Source organism: Eschrichtius robustus, chromosome 13 (genome assembly GCF_028021215.1).
Source record: "Eschrichtius robustus isolate mEscRob2 chromosome 13, mEscRob2.pri, whole genome shotgun sequence".
Taxonomy (NCBI): domain Eukaryota; kingdom Metazoa; phylum Chordata; class Mammalia; order Artiodactyla; family Eschrichtiidae; genus Eschrichtius; species Eschrichtius robustus.
This window is the reverse complement of record NC_090836.1, coordinates 68,566,088-68,579,777: the sequence shown is the minus strand read 5'-3', so window position 1 is coordinate 68,579,777 and position 13,690 is coordinate 68,566,088. Positions and strand designations below refer to the sequence as shown.

The window sequence follows — 13,690 nt, the reverse complement described above, 5'->3', positions numbered from 1 at the left end:
ATTAAAATGCATATTCCTCAGCAAGGACATAATTCATCTTGAATTCCATAAGGTATTTCATTCATTTTTAGTACTAATAAAAAGTATCAACAATAACAGTGATTTAAACATGACAGAATTCTCGTTTAATCTCTGAACTGAATTTTCACGTTTGGTGTGTTTTCAGTAGTTAAGATGGAAACAGCTAGAAGTTTTAAGGACCTTTGAAAGATCTACTGACTTACATGTATATTTGAATAAACAGTTTTGGAAATTGAAATGTTCATGCCTTGACTACCTTGAGTCAGTCACCAAATTAATTGTCATAACATTAACTGCTTTTTAAAATGTACTTTTGAGAGATTACAGATATGTTTAAGAATTTAAAATATATAATTTCAGCAATATTTTGATCCATTTACTGTATTCTTAATTGAATTATAAATTTTAAAAAATATTATAAAATCATTTTGTGGCATTTGAAGACTATGGTAGCATTCTGTGTTGCTTCTGGTTGGAAATTTGGGGAGAGAAATTGGTTATTTGTTATTTCTTCATTATTTTTGCGATCTATGAAATAAGAATATCAGAAGGAAAATCTTTCAAAATGTAAATGTTGAGTTATTATTTGCATAAGCACAGCAGTTAAATGTTAAATGTTTATTTTATAGATTAAGTTGGAATTTGTTGCATAAAATAGTACATATGTATATGAACCAATACATGAATAGGTTACTATTTCTTTTCAGGTACTGCATGATATATTTATATATAGTCCTATATTTGCATAAAGTAAGTTTCACTGTTTTAGAATAAACTTATAAAATGTAATAGAATATGCTCTGGAGTTAAATTTTGTTATCCTGACATAGGGTACTTTGGCTGTTGTGATTATTTAACCTGTAATTATGATGAAAATGTTGATGTAACTTTACATGTAATCTGTGCATAACATACTAATACAATTCAGCTATCAGCAATGTCACATGTGTTGAACACTCTGCATCTGTGGTTACCTGACATTCACCTCCAAGACATGTAACTAACCTTGGCACTGGGCAAACATTAGCTCACAAAAGGCACTGTGCTGCCTATTAACTTTAGGGCACTATTTTGTTTCCATAGCAACAAATCAATGCAGAATCAGTTTTAGAGTGGTCCCTAGTATCATTCAGGAGAATTCACAATAAGTTTCTTGTCCTCACAGCATTATTGTCACTTTATTTGAGGACTTTTAATCATTTTCATTTAAAATGTCGAATTAAGGCTATGTCTAAGAATAGGCGCTGAGGTTCTACACCTACAGCCATAGTGTATATTCAGAGACCAGAAGTCATTTTGCAAGTTTGCCAGTGCTGCTGAGGAAACTCAATCCTGGTTGAATTGGAGAATACTCATAATAATTAACCCCGTGGCTTAGCTTTTTCTCTGATTTCTACAGAGCTGGGTTTATAATAAATTTTGTTCTAAATTTATTTCACCTGAGTCATTGCCTTGGCCTACTCCTCAATACTGAGGTACTTTGTTTCCGTTATTTTTAAGTAATATGATAAACAAACAAACAAACCAAAATATAAAACTTTTAACAATCTATCAGAGACATATTCTAGTGTTTGGTTTCCCATAATTCCAATTATTACATGACTCTTTCAGAGTTGCTTTAATTCATTCTGTAGTGGTCTTTCATTGCCAGCCATCACTAACCTTCCATACCTTAGGTTGGTAGCTTTTTATTTGAGCATATCATTATTTTTCACTTATAACCATCAACTTCATCATGTTCACCAGATATCAGTGTAGTTCTTTCCACATAAAATTCTATTAAAGTATTAAATTTGCTGTCACATTTTTCTTTTAAGCATTCTGTGCTATGTTCTGTTCAGTGTCAGTGCCTTTAGTTCTGATTTTTCAATTTTGTCCCTCTCCTTTTCCTTGACTCGTTAGTCTGATCCAACCTCTTCTACCTCATCTGATGATTATCAATATGTTATGGAAGCTAAACTACAAGAAATGATCTCCATACGTAGGAAGGTAGTCCTACTGGACTTTACTTTCTATTGCTAAATAGAATTCATCTAAGTTTTTCTTTTCATTTGTAAAAATTATGTTACTTTTATTTATTGATAATCGACCATCTGTGCAGTTCAGTGCTTCAGGAGCTTAAGATTGGACAATGGCAGGTTTGTGTTCAAACCATGCACAGTCTGCATGTTACATTTGGCTGATTTCATTGCTCATAAATAACTCCAATGTTTTGCTGATGCTTGGATGTAACAGGCCTTTGTAGCTGACACATTTCAAGCAATGCTGTTCAGCTGCCTGTTTAAAAAAAGTTTATTTTTTGAAAACTACATTTGCGGTTGGTAGTAGCTTGCTTTACATTTTATTTCAGTTTATTTAGAGGAAAAGTGTTAACCATATCTTACATGTCAGGTACATTCTTCATATTTCTTAACAGGCTGAAGAAAGACATGGAAACATTGAAGAACGTATGAGGCATCTGGAAGGTCAACTTGAAGAGAAAAATCAAGAACTTCAAAGAGTACGTATTTTAAGACCATCCCTCTCAAGCATCAGTTTATGGATTTATATTCTACATATAAGAACTGAATGTCTTTCTCAATTATGGGTTATATTTAAAATCATATGAATATGCCCTGTGCATTAAAAAAGTTTCTGCCAATTTAATCAAAACAGACATAAAATTAAATCCAGTTTTAAAACTAGAAAAAATACAAAAACAAACCCAAATATTTTAAAGTGATTTTTATGTTAAATTTATTTATTTATTTTTTGAATGTAAGGCTAGGCAAAGAGAGAAAATGAATGAGGAGCACAACAAAAGATTATCCGACACTGTGGATAGACTTCTGACTGAATCTAATGAACGCTTACAGCTACACTTAAAGGAACGAATGGCTGCTCTAGAAGAGAAGGTAAAAGGACCAGTAGAATCACATGATTATTAGCTATGTTCTTATGATCATGTTTGTTTTACACTCTGCTACAATCATTGCATTGTTCAGATGATCCATTTACTTTCCTTAATTTAAAAAAAGCCTGATATATTCTTAAAAGTGAACAAATCGTTTCTGTAAAAATATGTAAGATCAATTTTTAAATGAATAAAAAATGTTACATGGTATATAAATCTTACATATTAGCATGATCATATAAGACAAAGGTATTAAAACGTGTTGCACTTTTGAGATGAAAATATTTCATTTGTCTTTCACGTGGTATGCAAAAAAGAAGAGTAAGACAAAAATTAGTATTTTGGAGTGTGTGGGAAGGCTTGTTTTGAACCATACAAATGTTTCAAGTAACTGAATCTACTGCTAGTCTAAAAGCCAAAATGTGAGTGAGTTTATATCACCAACAGCACTAGTGTCAGTCCCACCACAGAGTTTAGAAATGCAAAACTTTCAGCTGCATTGTTTCCAAAAAAGTGTTTCTGTACAATCTACAATTTCATTCACAGTTAATATGTCCGATTAATAGTTGGTGTCTACCAGACCAGCAAGAGTTAGTGAGCTGGTTGCCAATTCCAGAGTATAAAAAAAGGTAGGGACTAAAACCTAGGTGTAGAAATCATTTTGGAAATTTAGATTGAATGCCAGTCGCTACTTAAGCTAGACATTTTCCCCTGCTCCATACAATAAACCAAAACAGGAAAAATGTTTCAATGAAATGTTAAAGTAGTTTGATTAATATACCCATTAAGAAGTCATAAGGCATGCCTTCTTCCCATTCAGCACCAAATGCATGCCAATAACCACACTCTTATTTTAATTTAACTCTATAAATTTGAAAAGAATACATTATTTTAAATCATGCTTTGTAATACTATAAGAAAAGCATAAAGCTTTTACAACAGTAATACTTTTATGGCAAGGATTTTTCTCAAATCTATGATGCAAGTTATTTCCACATCATGATATGTAACATTAGTTTTTTAAAAAGCTAATATTTTATTTTTATTTATCTAATAATTTAAACATTATTAGAAATTCTTAATTCTGTATTTGAAACAAAGATCCAGAAAATGAACTTTTAAAAAAATTTGATCTTACAATTTCTTCTTTCTTTGGGTAATAAAAATGAGTTTACCTGAGTTCTTCTCTATGATAGCTTTGGCTAATGTTTTGCTTTTTATTCACTTTTTCTCATTTGAAAAGTAACCTAATTATTTCAGATTTTAAAAAGACTGGGAAGAGGCAGTCAGAAATAGCTTAAAAGTTAATGTTTATCTTATTTGTCAATCCAAGTGTTACAAAATGACATTTCCTATTTAAATTATGTATTTCTAAAAATGTTAAGGTGTCTTGTTTAAAGATTCCATTGAAACTTGGTTTCCATGGAAACCAAAAAATAGATGCACCAAGGAAGGAATCAAAGAAGATTCTTGAGTGATAAAAAATTAATCTACACATTTAATTATTTTCTGTTTTATTATTTATCTGTTTTTTTTCTTTTCTGTAGAATGTCTTAATTCAAGAATCAGAAACTTTCAGAAAGAATCTGGAAGAATCTTTACATGATAAGGTATTATGGAAGCTTACATTTTGCCCACTTTTCTATTTCGCATTGGTGAATATTTTGTTATAAAATAAATTTGATAATAAATAATTTTAGGATGTTATCTTTTAAAAATATTTTTACTTTTATATTATACATACAGAAAAGTGTACATATATAGGGAGAGCTTGATGAATTTTTACAAACTAAACACACTGAAAATCAACATCCTGGAAGCCCCACTTAGTTAGCATATAATCACTACTCTTATCCTAAAGGATAATCACTATCTTGACTTCTAACAGAAAAAAAATGGTTTTGACTTTTTTCATGCTTTATATAAATGGGATAAAAATGTATGCACTGATTTGTGTCTAGTTTGAGATACTGTTTTAGCAGAAATGTATTAAATACCTACTGTGCATAAAATTGTGCTGTTATATTTGCAAACATGACCTTAGTTCTAAAGTACCTGAAAAGTCTAATTGAGGAGAGAAAACACAAAGCAATGAGTTGTAGAGTCACAGATGCCAAGTGTCAAGTGAATGAAAGACAGTAAGAACTACAGGTAGGAGAGATCAATATACATTGCTGCTATAAAGAAGGCTTCAGAATGCTTTAAGGAAAGGTAGGACTGTTTTGCAAGACTTTCAAATACAGTGCCTGTGCCATGATTGCAAGTGCTTAGAGTGGGGAGGAGGTGAGTAGTGAGTTTGATATCTTAAATAATAATGGACATAACAGTTTGGCTGGAATCAGTTATTCTTATTGTAGGGTATGTGATAGACTAGGCAGATAAGGACCAGATTATAAAATGTTAAAAGCTGTAATTGCTAATGTGTTTTCCTCCTTCCTTAACATGTAAAATTCTTGTTAGCAATTTTGTCTTATTTCATTTTGTTCAGCATCGGTAAATGAAATCATATAAAATCACCAGCTTAAGAAGTGACTTACAGATGTATATTAAACAAAAGATGGAAGGAATGGAAACAGAGAAAGGAGAGAGAGAGGGAGTAATAGAAGGAAGGAAGGAAGGGAGGAAGAGAGGGAGGAAGGGAGGGAAGGAAGGAGGGAAGGGAAGGAGATCGGGCAACAGTATGTCATTTGGAAGGTATTGGAAAAGATGAGAGAATAAAGATAAGAGAGAACAATTGTACATTTAACTGTATTGAATACCACATATTATGACGTTAATTTAAAAAATACTATTTAGTCCCACAGTCAGGATGTACACACCCTTAAACCCCGAAAGATAGGTGTATTAGAGCAATACAATATGGTGCCTAGAAGATAGCATCTAATTCTTTCTGAAGTAGTTCAGAAAGTCTACAATGAAGAAGATAACGTTTCATCAGGCTCTTGAAGGCACATTTGATCTTAACAAATAAAGAAGGGTAGGGAAGAAGACGATAACTATGCAATAGCCCAGAAAAAACGAAGATGGTTGATTTGCCGAATCACCAGAAGTTTGCTGTATCACCAGAAGTTTGCTGTGACTGGTATGTGTTTAAAGAATTAGGGTGTAAACAGATTGTGAATTCGGGACTTAATCCTGTTGTGGAATGTTATGTTATCCAAAGCTCTGTGTGCTTCTGGCAAGATCCCCAGAACCCACTCCCCAACCTCCTACCCAAGCCTGTAGCTCCAAAAGTCTGCCCAGGCAACCCACAGTACTAATCATTCCATGCTTTGCATTCCTGTTCATGTCAATCACTAGAGGCAGCAAATCCCAGCTCATACCTCATTTCTGAATATCATTCCATACAGCTGAGCACGTTTCCTCATCTAACCACATCTCCTGTAACTCCTCAAATTTTCACTCGATTATCTTTAACACACAGTCCATTATTAGTAAATATCCTTCATATACTCAACCTCTTCTTTTCATGTTTCTCTTCATTATTTTGATCTCTAAAATTTGAAGTTCCTAGGACTGTCCTTGGATTTCTTCTCTATGTTCGGTCCCTGGTGAGTTCATGGATTTAAATACGATCTGTAAATTGAGAATTTGCAAATTTAGATCACCTACTATACTTCCTCTTCCCTGAGGGAGTACCTATATTCAAGAGTCAACCCAGTATCTCTATTTGGACACATGGTCATCTCAGTCTTAACAAGTAATCCCCCAACCCCCCAAACACCACCACCACCTAACCTAATCACCACCAGCAGCAGTCTTGTCAGTAAATCACAACTTCTTTCTCTTAACTATGCAGGCTAAAAACTTTGGAGCTGTTCTTGACCTCTTTCTTTATCACACACCCCATAGCCAGTCCAATAGCAAATTCTCTTAATTCTATCTTCAAAATACAACCAATATCCTTGCCATTCTCTTTCTAACACCATTGTTGTCCAAGCCATAATTCTCTTGCCTGTTTTTGGAAGAACATAATAATTTTATATCTTCTCTGCTTCCTAATCCCATTCGTCAGTCCATTTCACAGCCATCAGAATGATCGGGTCACTTCTCTGCTCAGAAATCCCCCAATCATTTCCTATCTCACTCAGAGTAAAATTCAAACACTTTAAAAGTGGTTTGCAAGGCTTTCAGGTCTACCCTTACCAAACCCTGTAAGCATGATTTTCTAAATCCATTCCCATTTGTCTCTGTCCTTAATCTCTCCAATCCAGTCACAATGGCCACCTTATCCTCTCCCTCACCAAAATAGTCCCCCTAAGAGGCATTTGTACTTGCCATTTCTTCTATCTGCCATTCCTTTTCTTAATGTATATTTTAACTCCCTCCGTTTCTCTAGGTCTTTGCTAAAATATCACTTTATTGGAGAGCCCTTCCATTATTCTCCTATTTTCTCCTTCCTACCAACATCCTATAAATCCAAATTGTTTATTGTCTTTTCTACTAGATTGTAAATTACATGAGGGCAAGAAATTTGTTAGTTCACTACTATATCTTAGGGCCTAGCACACAAGAGGTGGTCAATGCATATTTGTGGAAATAATGAATAAATGAATTAATAAATGCAATAAGAAACTATCAAATAATTATAAACAAAGATTTTATTTGATCAAACGTGTTTTTAAAAATGATACGTCTAGCAGAGGAATGTGTGGGAAAGAGATTGAACGTAGCAATACATCGTGGAAGCTGGTAAAATAATTCAGGAAAACGGTAAAAACGTGTGTAATGTAGGATGGTGGTAGAAAGAATTTTAAAAAGAGCAGATAAGAGAAACATTGCAAAGGCCACACTGACAAAAAATTGTGGTGAGAAAAGAAGTATGAGTCCAGTAAAATGTCCAGCATTGGCCACATGGAGGGGGAAAAATAACAGCAATAGAAAATCTGGAAGGACACATTTATAATGTTATAAAATTTATAATCACAAAAACAAAATTAAGTCCTTACATGGGTATTTAATTAAGGGCTATAAGATCACCCTCATCTTCATAAATTTGCAGACTGAAACTGTTAATGCCAATCTGAGAAAATTATCAGATGCATAAATTATTGTAAAACTATCGAGCTAATAATTTTAACTCATATCAAGTGATAATTTTTTTCTCATCCTTTTAATTTAATCTTTCTTCTCTTTCACCCATATGTCCTTTGACCATTATAGGATGGTAGAAATCCTTTACTTACTGTAGAAATAAGACCTTTTCTTTATTTTTTAAACTGCTATACTTTCTACTCAGATTTTGAAGTGATGTGTACATAGCTGGTCATGACCTTAGTTTTCCCATATGTTTAGAAAAACTTAGTATTAGTGAATGTTAGGGAATGTAGATAAAATTTTATTGATTTCTGCTGTCATATTTTCATTTCAAGGAGAAAATCAGGTATTTTTTTGCTGTCATGTCTAACAATATGTAATAAAAATGTTAATCATTTTTTCCATTTTTAAAAAGTCATTAAGCTTGGTTGTTTGGTTTATCATAGTTGAGTGTTGGTACTATTGGCATATGCATATCATCTGAGTAACGCCTCTTTGACTTTTAGGAAAGATTAGCAGAAGAAATTGAAAAGCTGAGATCTGAACTTGACCAGTTGAAAATGAGAACTGGCTCTTTAATTGAACCCACAATATCAAGGTAACATAAAATAAAAAGATTTTTCACCAATAATCAATATGAATTTCCTTATGGTTTCATATCTCCTCAAGTAAAATAAATAAGTACCTCCTGTTTCTCAGCAGGTATTGCCCTGTTTTGATCCCTTACTGATTTACAGTTTCTACACTCAAAAATAATTTTCTAATTTAGAAATTCTTCCCTCAAATATGCAATAAAAATATAAATTATTGCCTTTTGTATTCTGTATTTAATATGTATAGAACTATGTCTTCTTATATATTATAAATTATAAATGAAGAAGTGGAACCATATATACAGAGATTACATCTCTTTCCAGGAAGAGTCATTTTCTCTACATGCAGAAATGTTTTCAATGTTTAATGTTGCTGAAGAAACATCATTGGTATGATCACTTAGTATCTGACTATTTTGTTAAACTAATTACAATAAAGAGGGAAGGAGAAATTAAATGTGTTTAAAAAAAAAAAGACTTCAAGTAAACTTGTTTGTACTCATCTACTTTGACTCAATACCTAATCTTAAAAAAAAAAAAAAAAAGCAAAAGATGCTTGTTTACTCTCTAGATAGACAGATCGAGCTCAGTAATTCACATATAATTTTCCTTTGTGCTTAGAGCCTTTTATTTAAAGTTGATAAAAAAAAACCATAGAGGGATTCACCCATTTGAGCATTTATTTTTTAGACAACACAGTATCAGCTATTTGAAACTTTTGACCACCACAGACTTCTAAAAGTCCATTTTTCTTGGTCTTATGCTTATCCTAAGAATGTTAGCTCCACAAAGGTTGGATATTTTGTCTGTTTTGAGTACTATAATCTCAGCACCTAAAAAAAGAAACCTTGTATATAGTATACTCTCAATAGATATTGTTGAATAAATGAATATCTAGTAAAGCATTTTTTGGACATTCAGGTGAAAAATCCAAATTAAAAAAAATCCTAAGCTTGCTTACATTCTCTTCAATGTGAGTATTAATAAGAACAAAATTCAGTATTTTGAATTTAGTTTAGTAAAAGAAACTCAGTTCTGCAGGCATAAATACACCCAAGGAACTTTTAAATATGTAGGTCTTTAATTTTGAAAATAATGCTTATTTTTCTAATGTTTTATTACAGTTTATATATCTGAGACTATTAATTCAGTGATATACATGGTGATGATGATGATGATGGTAAAGGAGAAAGAAAGAGCTGATAAAATACCAACAGAGTAAATACATAGAACTAGCATTATTCAGTCAACAAATGAAACATTTTAATAAGACCAAATGGCCATTTCATTGTCTTTTTGACCTTCAGTCTCAGAAATACAGAGTTCTAGAAGTATTGTCTAAAAGTTCATCACCTTAGTGAGTCATCATGGCAGACTAACAATGTGACATTTATCCACAATGAACGATCATCAGGGAAACTTGGGAACTACATACAGAACAACTATTCTTTGATACAATGGATTGTAATAGAAACAACACTAGACCAAAAATAAGAAAATTGACATTCCTAGGTCTTAGACATACAATAACTAGCAGTTTGATTTTGGAAAACCCATTTTTCCTTAATAAGTTCAAATACATATATATATTTATTTACATAATTATATAAAATAATTTTTATAAAATATATATGTATATTTACATGAATTATATAAAAATATTTTTTATAAAATAATATTTTATGACTATCTCACAAGATTACTTTGCAGGTAAATGAGACAAGTGAGAATAGTGTTTTGTAAACAGTAAATCAACTCACAAATATAAAGTATTATAGGAATTATTAAGATAGCTAATTTATAATGAGATAACTGAATATTTATTAAACAGCAATTATTTCTTGAACATTCATATTTCTGAGTGCACATAACTGAAAAAAAAACAATAAAGAAAACAGAAAGTGCATGAGAACTTCATCTACTAGTTTTTGATCTTACAGGTGGGGAGGTAAGAAGAGTTGAGCTAAAGTGATTATCAGTGACTAATATCCTCTACTAGAATCTCATCTGAGAAGAAAGTAAAATGAGTTCCAGAGTGGCCGAGAAAGCCTGATTTGGCTCAACTCAGGGGAGAGGGTGGGATCTGGATAATTGAAAAGGACAATGAAGGACATCCCAGGAAGCAGAGAAATGGGTAACAGGTTTTCTCTAAGAAAATTCATACTTGATTTATCTACTGAAGCTCCTTTGTGAGATTATATTCAAGAGTCACAGGAGATTCAGGAGGGAAAACTACCTGGTTCCTTGTTTAAAGGAACCAGTGACTGTATTGTAACTTACATCTGCAAGTGCGTCTCAAAATATTGTACACCAAGAATAATTTTAAAACTGAAATATATGGATATACTGCCTCTGACAGATCACAGAGTTGAATAAAAAGAGAGAGGTGAGGAGTAACTGCTTTAGATGAAGTATAAGCAATGGCTCTTCTACAATTGGTGTTGGTTCAGGTCTTTGTTCTTTCAAGATCAATTAAGTACTTTCTACTTGTGAGACACTGTGACATTGGAGATACAGTGGTGATGGTAGTGAAGAATACATGTTCCAGATGGAAAATGCAGGAATATGAATTTGAGGATTGTTATAATAGAAGGAATACCAGGAGCTAGAATAGTATATGAGGATGGGACTTTTAAGCTGAGACCTTAAGAATAGTAACCACATAAATGTTTGAAGAGACGATTTCAGGCAGAAAGAATAGCATGTTCAAAGGCTTGAAGCAAAAGAAAGTATAAGTTTGAAGAAAATGACAGACAACACAGCTAGGCGAAGAGAGAAGACAGAGAGTAACTTGCAGTGAAGCTGGAAAGTAGGAGGGGCCCAGGTAGAGAACCTTGTAAGGACACTGAAGAATTTTGAGCAGGGCTTTGATGAGACCAGATCTGTGTTTTGTTTCATGTTTTTATAAATGACTTGGAGTTGGGAGATAAAACAACAAGAAAACAATACTCGTAGGATGATGTGTTAAAATTTTAGAAATTCTACTCTGATACCCACAGAGACATTACCCTAAGCAGCCACAGACTAAAGGGCCATAGGATGTTCTGACCTAGACAGTTAGGAGTGTATTATAATCAATTGCATCCATTCATTGTCTTACCAGATATTTATTAAGTTCTTCTTGTATTCTAGGAATACCTTCTTGAGCATACAATAGTGACTAAAATCTGAACTTTGTCTTCATGAAACTTACACCCTCTGCTATAAATAAAGACTGAGAGTTGTGCCATTTAATGACTATGGCCTGGTTGGTTAGTTTTTAATATATGACTAATTCATAATAAAGCCATTTTGCTTGATTAAGTCTCAAGTTCACTGCTATAAAAACAATAGCTGTTATCTATTTGGGGGATGATTCTTTAGTTCATTTGCTTTAATGTCCAATTTGGCAAAACAAAGACATGCATCAGTTAGGTCAGTGTCTTCTACTTTTTCAAAAACTCAGACCTCACCTAACCTTTTATAATCTTGCCGAATATTTGGGGATGTTTGTCTTTGTTCACAAAGAGAGCTAAGGGTGAAAGCATAGTAGATCAGCAGGAGCCCCAAGTTCAAGAGAAAACACGGCTTTAAGCATATTTCCTAATGATGATGGATCATTTTATAGGACAGCGTGTTGCATTTGTAATTATCATCATTATCATAGCAGTAAACTGAATTTGCTGTAAATCTCTATATAGATAAATATACTTGGAGAAACCTTTAGTGCACTTTGATTACAGTGTACTTTATTATCATGTTTTTTGAAAACCAGTGTGACGATATTTTCCAATTAGAATTTTCCAACTGTTTCGTCTCTAAGCAGATTTCAGAATTAAATGTGCTTATTAAAAGATTTTTCTTAATCTTTTTGGAACAATGTCTTATCAAAAACTGAAAATCTCTTCTGGTGGAATATCCGATTTTATTAAAAAAAAAAGATTATTAACGTTGGGCCAATCTGATTTTAAGTATTTTGTTGATTTCCTAAATTGAAAAATAAAACATTGGAAAATAGATAATTCTGTGACCCAAAAGTGTACACATTTTTCTCTTAGATTAATGAGGAATATTTAAAACAAATACAGTGATAAATAGCATGTACTGGGATATCCACTAAATAGCTCAAACTAAGAGTTGTTGGAATGTAAGCCAATGGATTTCGGTTGTCAATCTTAACGTGTTCCATTGGACTACTGCTTTTGAAAATAATGATTAATAAACAGAAAGGTTTTTTAATATTCTAAAAAAAGAAAATGAACTTGACCTTCAGAATGAAACTGAGACTGGGGTTTCTGACATAAGCCTCCGAAGAGACCTCTGAGAGTTACAGCACTTCAACACTTGTTTTCTTCCTTGAAGTTTTTTCTCCTTTGAGGATTTGTGCTTTACTGCCAATTAAGCAGTGGATAGTGATTTGCTGGTAAGTTTAATTTTTGAGATTGAGCATATTTTATGTTTTCCTTGTTTCCAGAACTCATCTAGACACCTCAGCTGAGCTGCGGTATTCTGTTGGATCCCTAGTGGACAGCCAGTCTGATTACAGAACAACTAAAGTAATAAGAAGACCAAGGAGAGGCCGCATGGGTGTGAGGAGAGATGAGCCAAAGGTTAAACTTTTTATTTCAAGTCTTTGATGGTTTAAGTAAATGCACTCTTCCACTTTGGATAGTATTTTAATACTGGGATAATTCATTTTTATTAGTTTCAGGTGTGATATATAACATATTTTTTTAAACTATAACTAACATATAACCCCTACTACGTACCAAAAGTTGAACCAAGTATGTCCCAAGTATTTATCCACATAACCTTGTAAATTGAGTACTATTTTATACTAATTTCAGATGTGAAAATATTGAAGCTGAGAAATTTTAAGTGTTGAAACTTACACAGCCATCAAAGTGATAGAGTCAAAACTTGAGCCTGTATTCGTGTGATTTCAAATTCCACACTTTTATCTATTATGCCATATTGCCAAACAAATGGGCTTTTGGTTTGCTTGGGCATTTAAGCAATGGCACTTATATCGTTAATTAAAATTACATATTTTAATAATAATTACTGTTTTAATAACACTTTGAGGAAAACGTACACAGACTATTGAAAGTGTTTATAGAAAACTGTTCATGGTAAGCTACAGTGCCAGCCTTTCATTCAGTCAATA

At 32.6% G+C, this 13,690-nt stretch overlaps 1 protein-coding gene across 2 annotated transcripts in view; it reads left to right on the top strand.

Moving 5' to 3' along the window:
- PPFIA2 (PTPRF interacting protein alpha 2) overlaps nt 1-13,690 on the top strand; it is a 470,795-nt gene that overhangs the window by 371,572 nt on the left and 85,533 nt on the right. For both annotated transcript variants that reach the window (XM_068559618.1, XM_068559619.1), the window contains exons 11-15: nt 2,438-2,521; nt 2,784-2,915; nt 4,462-4,524; nt 8,458-8,549; nt 12,998-13,133. In XM_068559618.1, the coding sequence (XP_068415719.1) occupies nt 2,438-2,521; nt 2,784-2,915; nt 4,462-4,524; nt 8,458-8,549; nt 12,998-13,133 (507 nt within the window). The remainder of the gene's footprint in view (nt 1-2,437; nt 2,522-2,783; nt 2,916-4,461; nt 4,525-8,457; nt 8,550-12,997; nt 13,134-13,690) is intronic.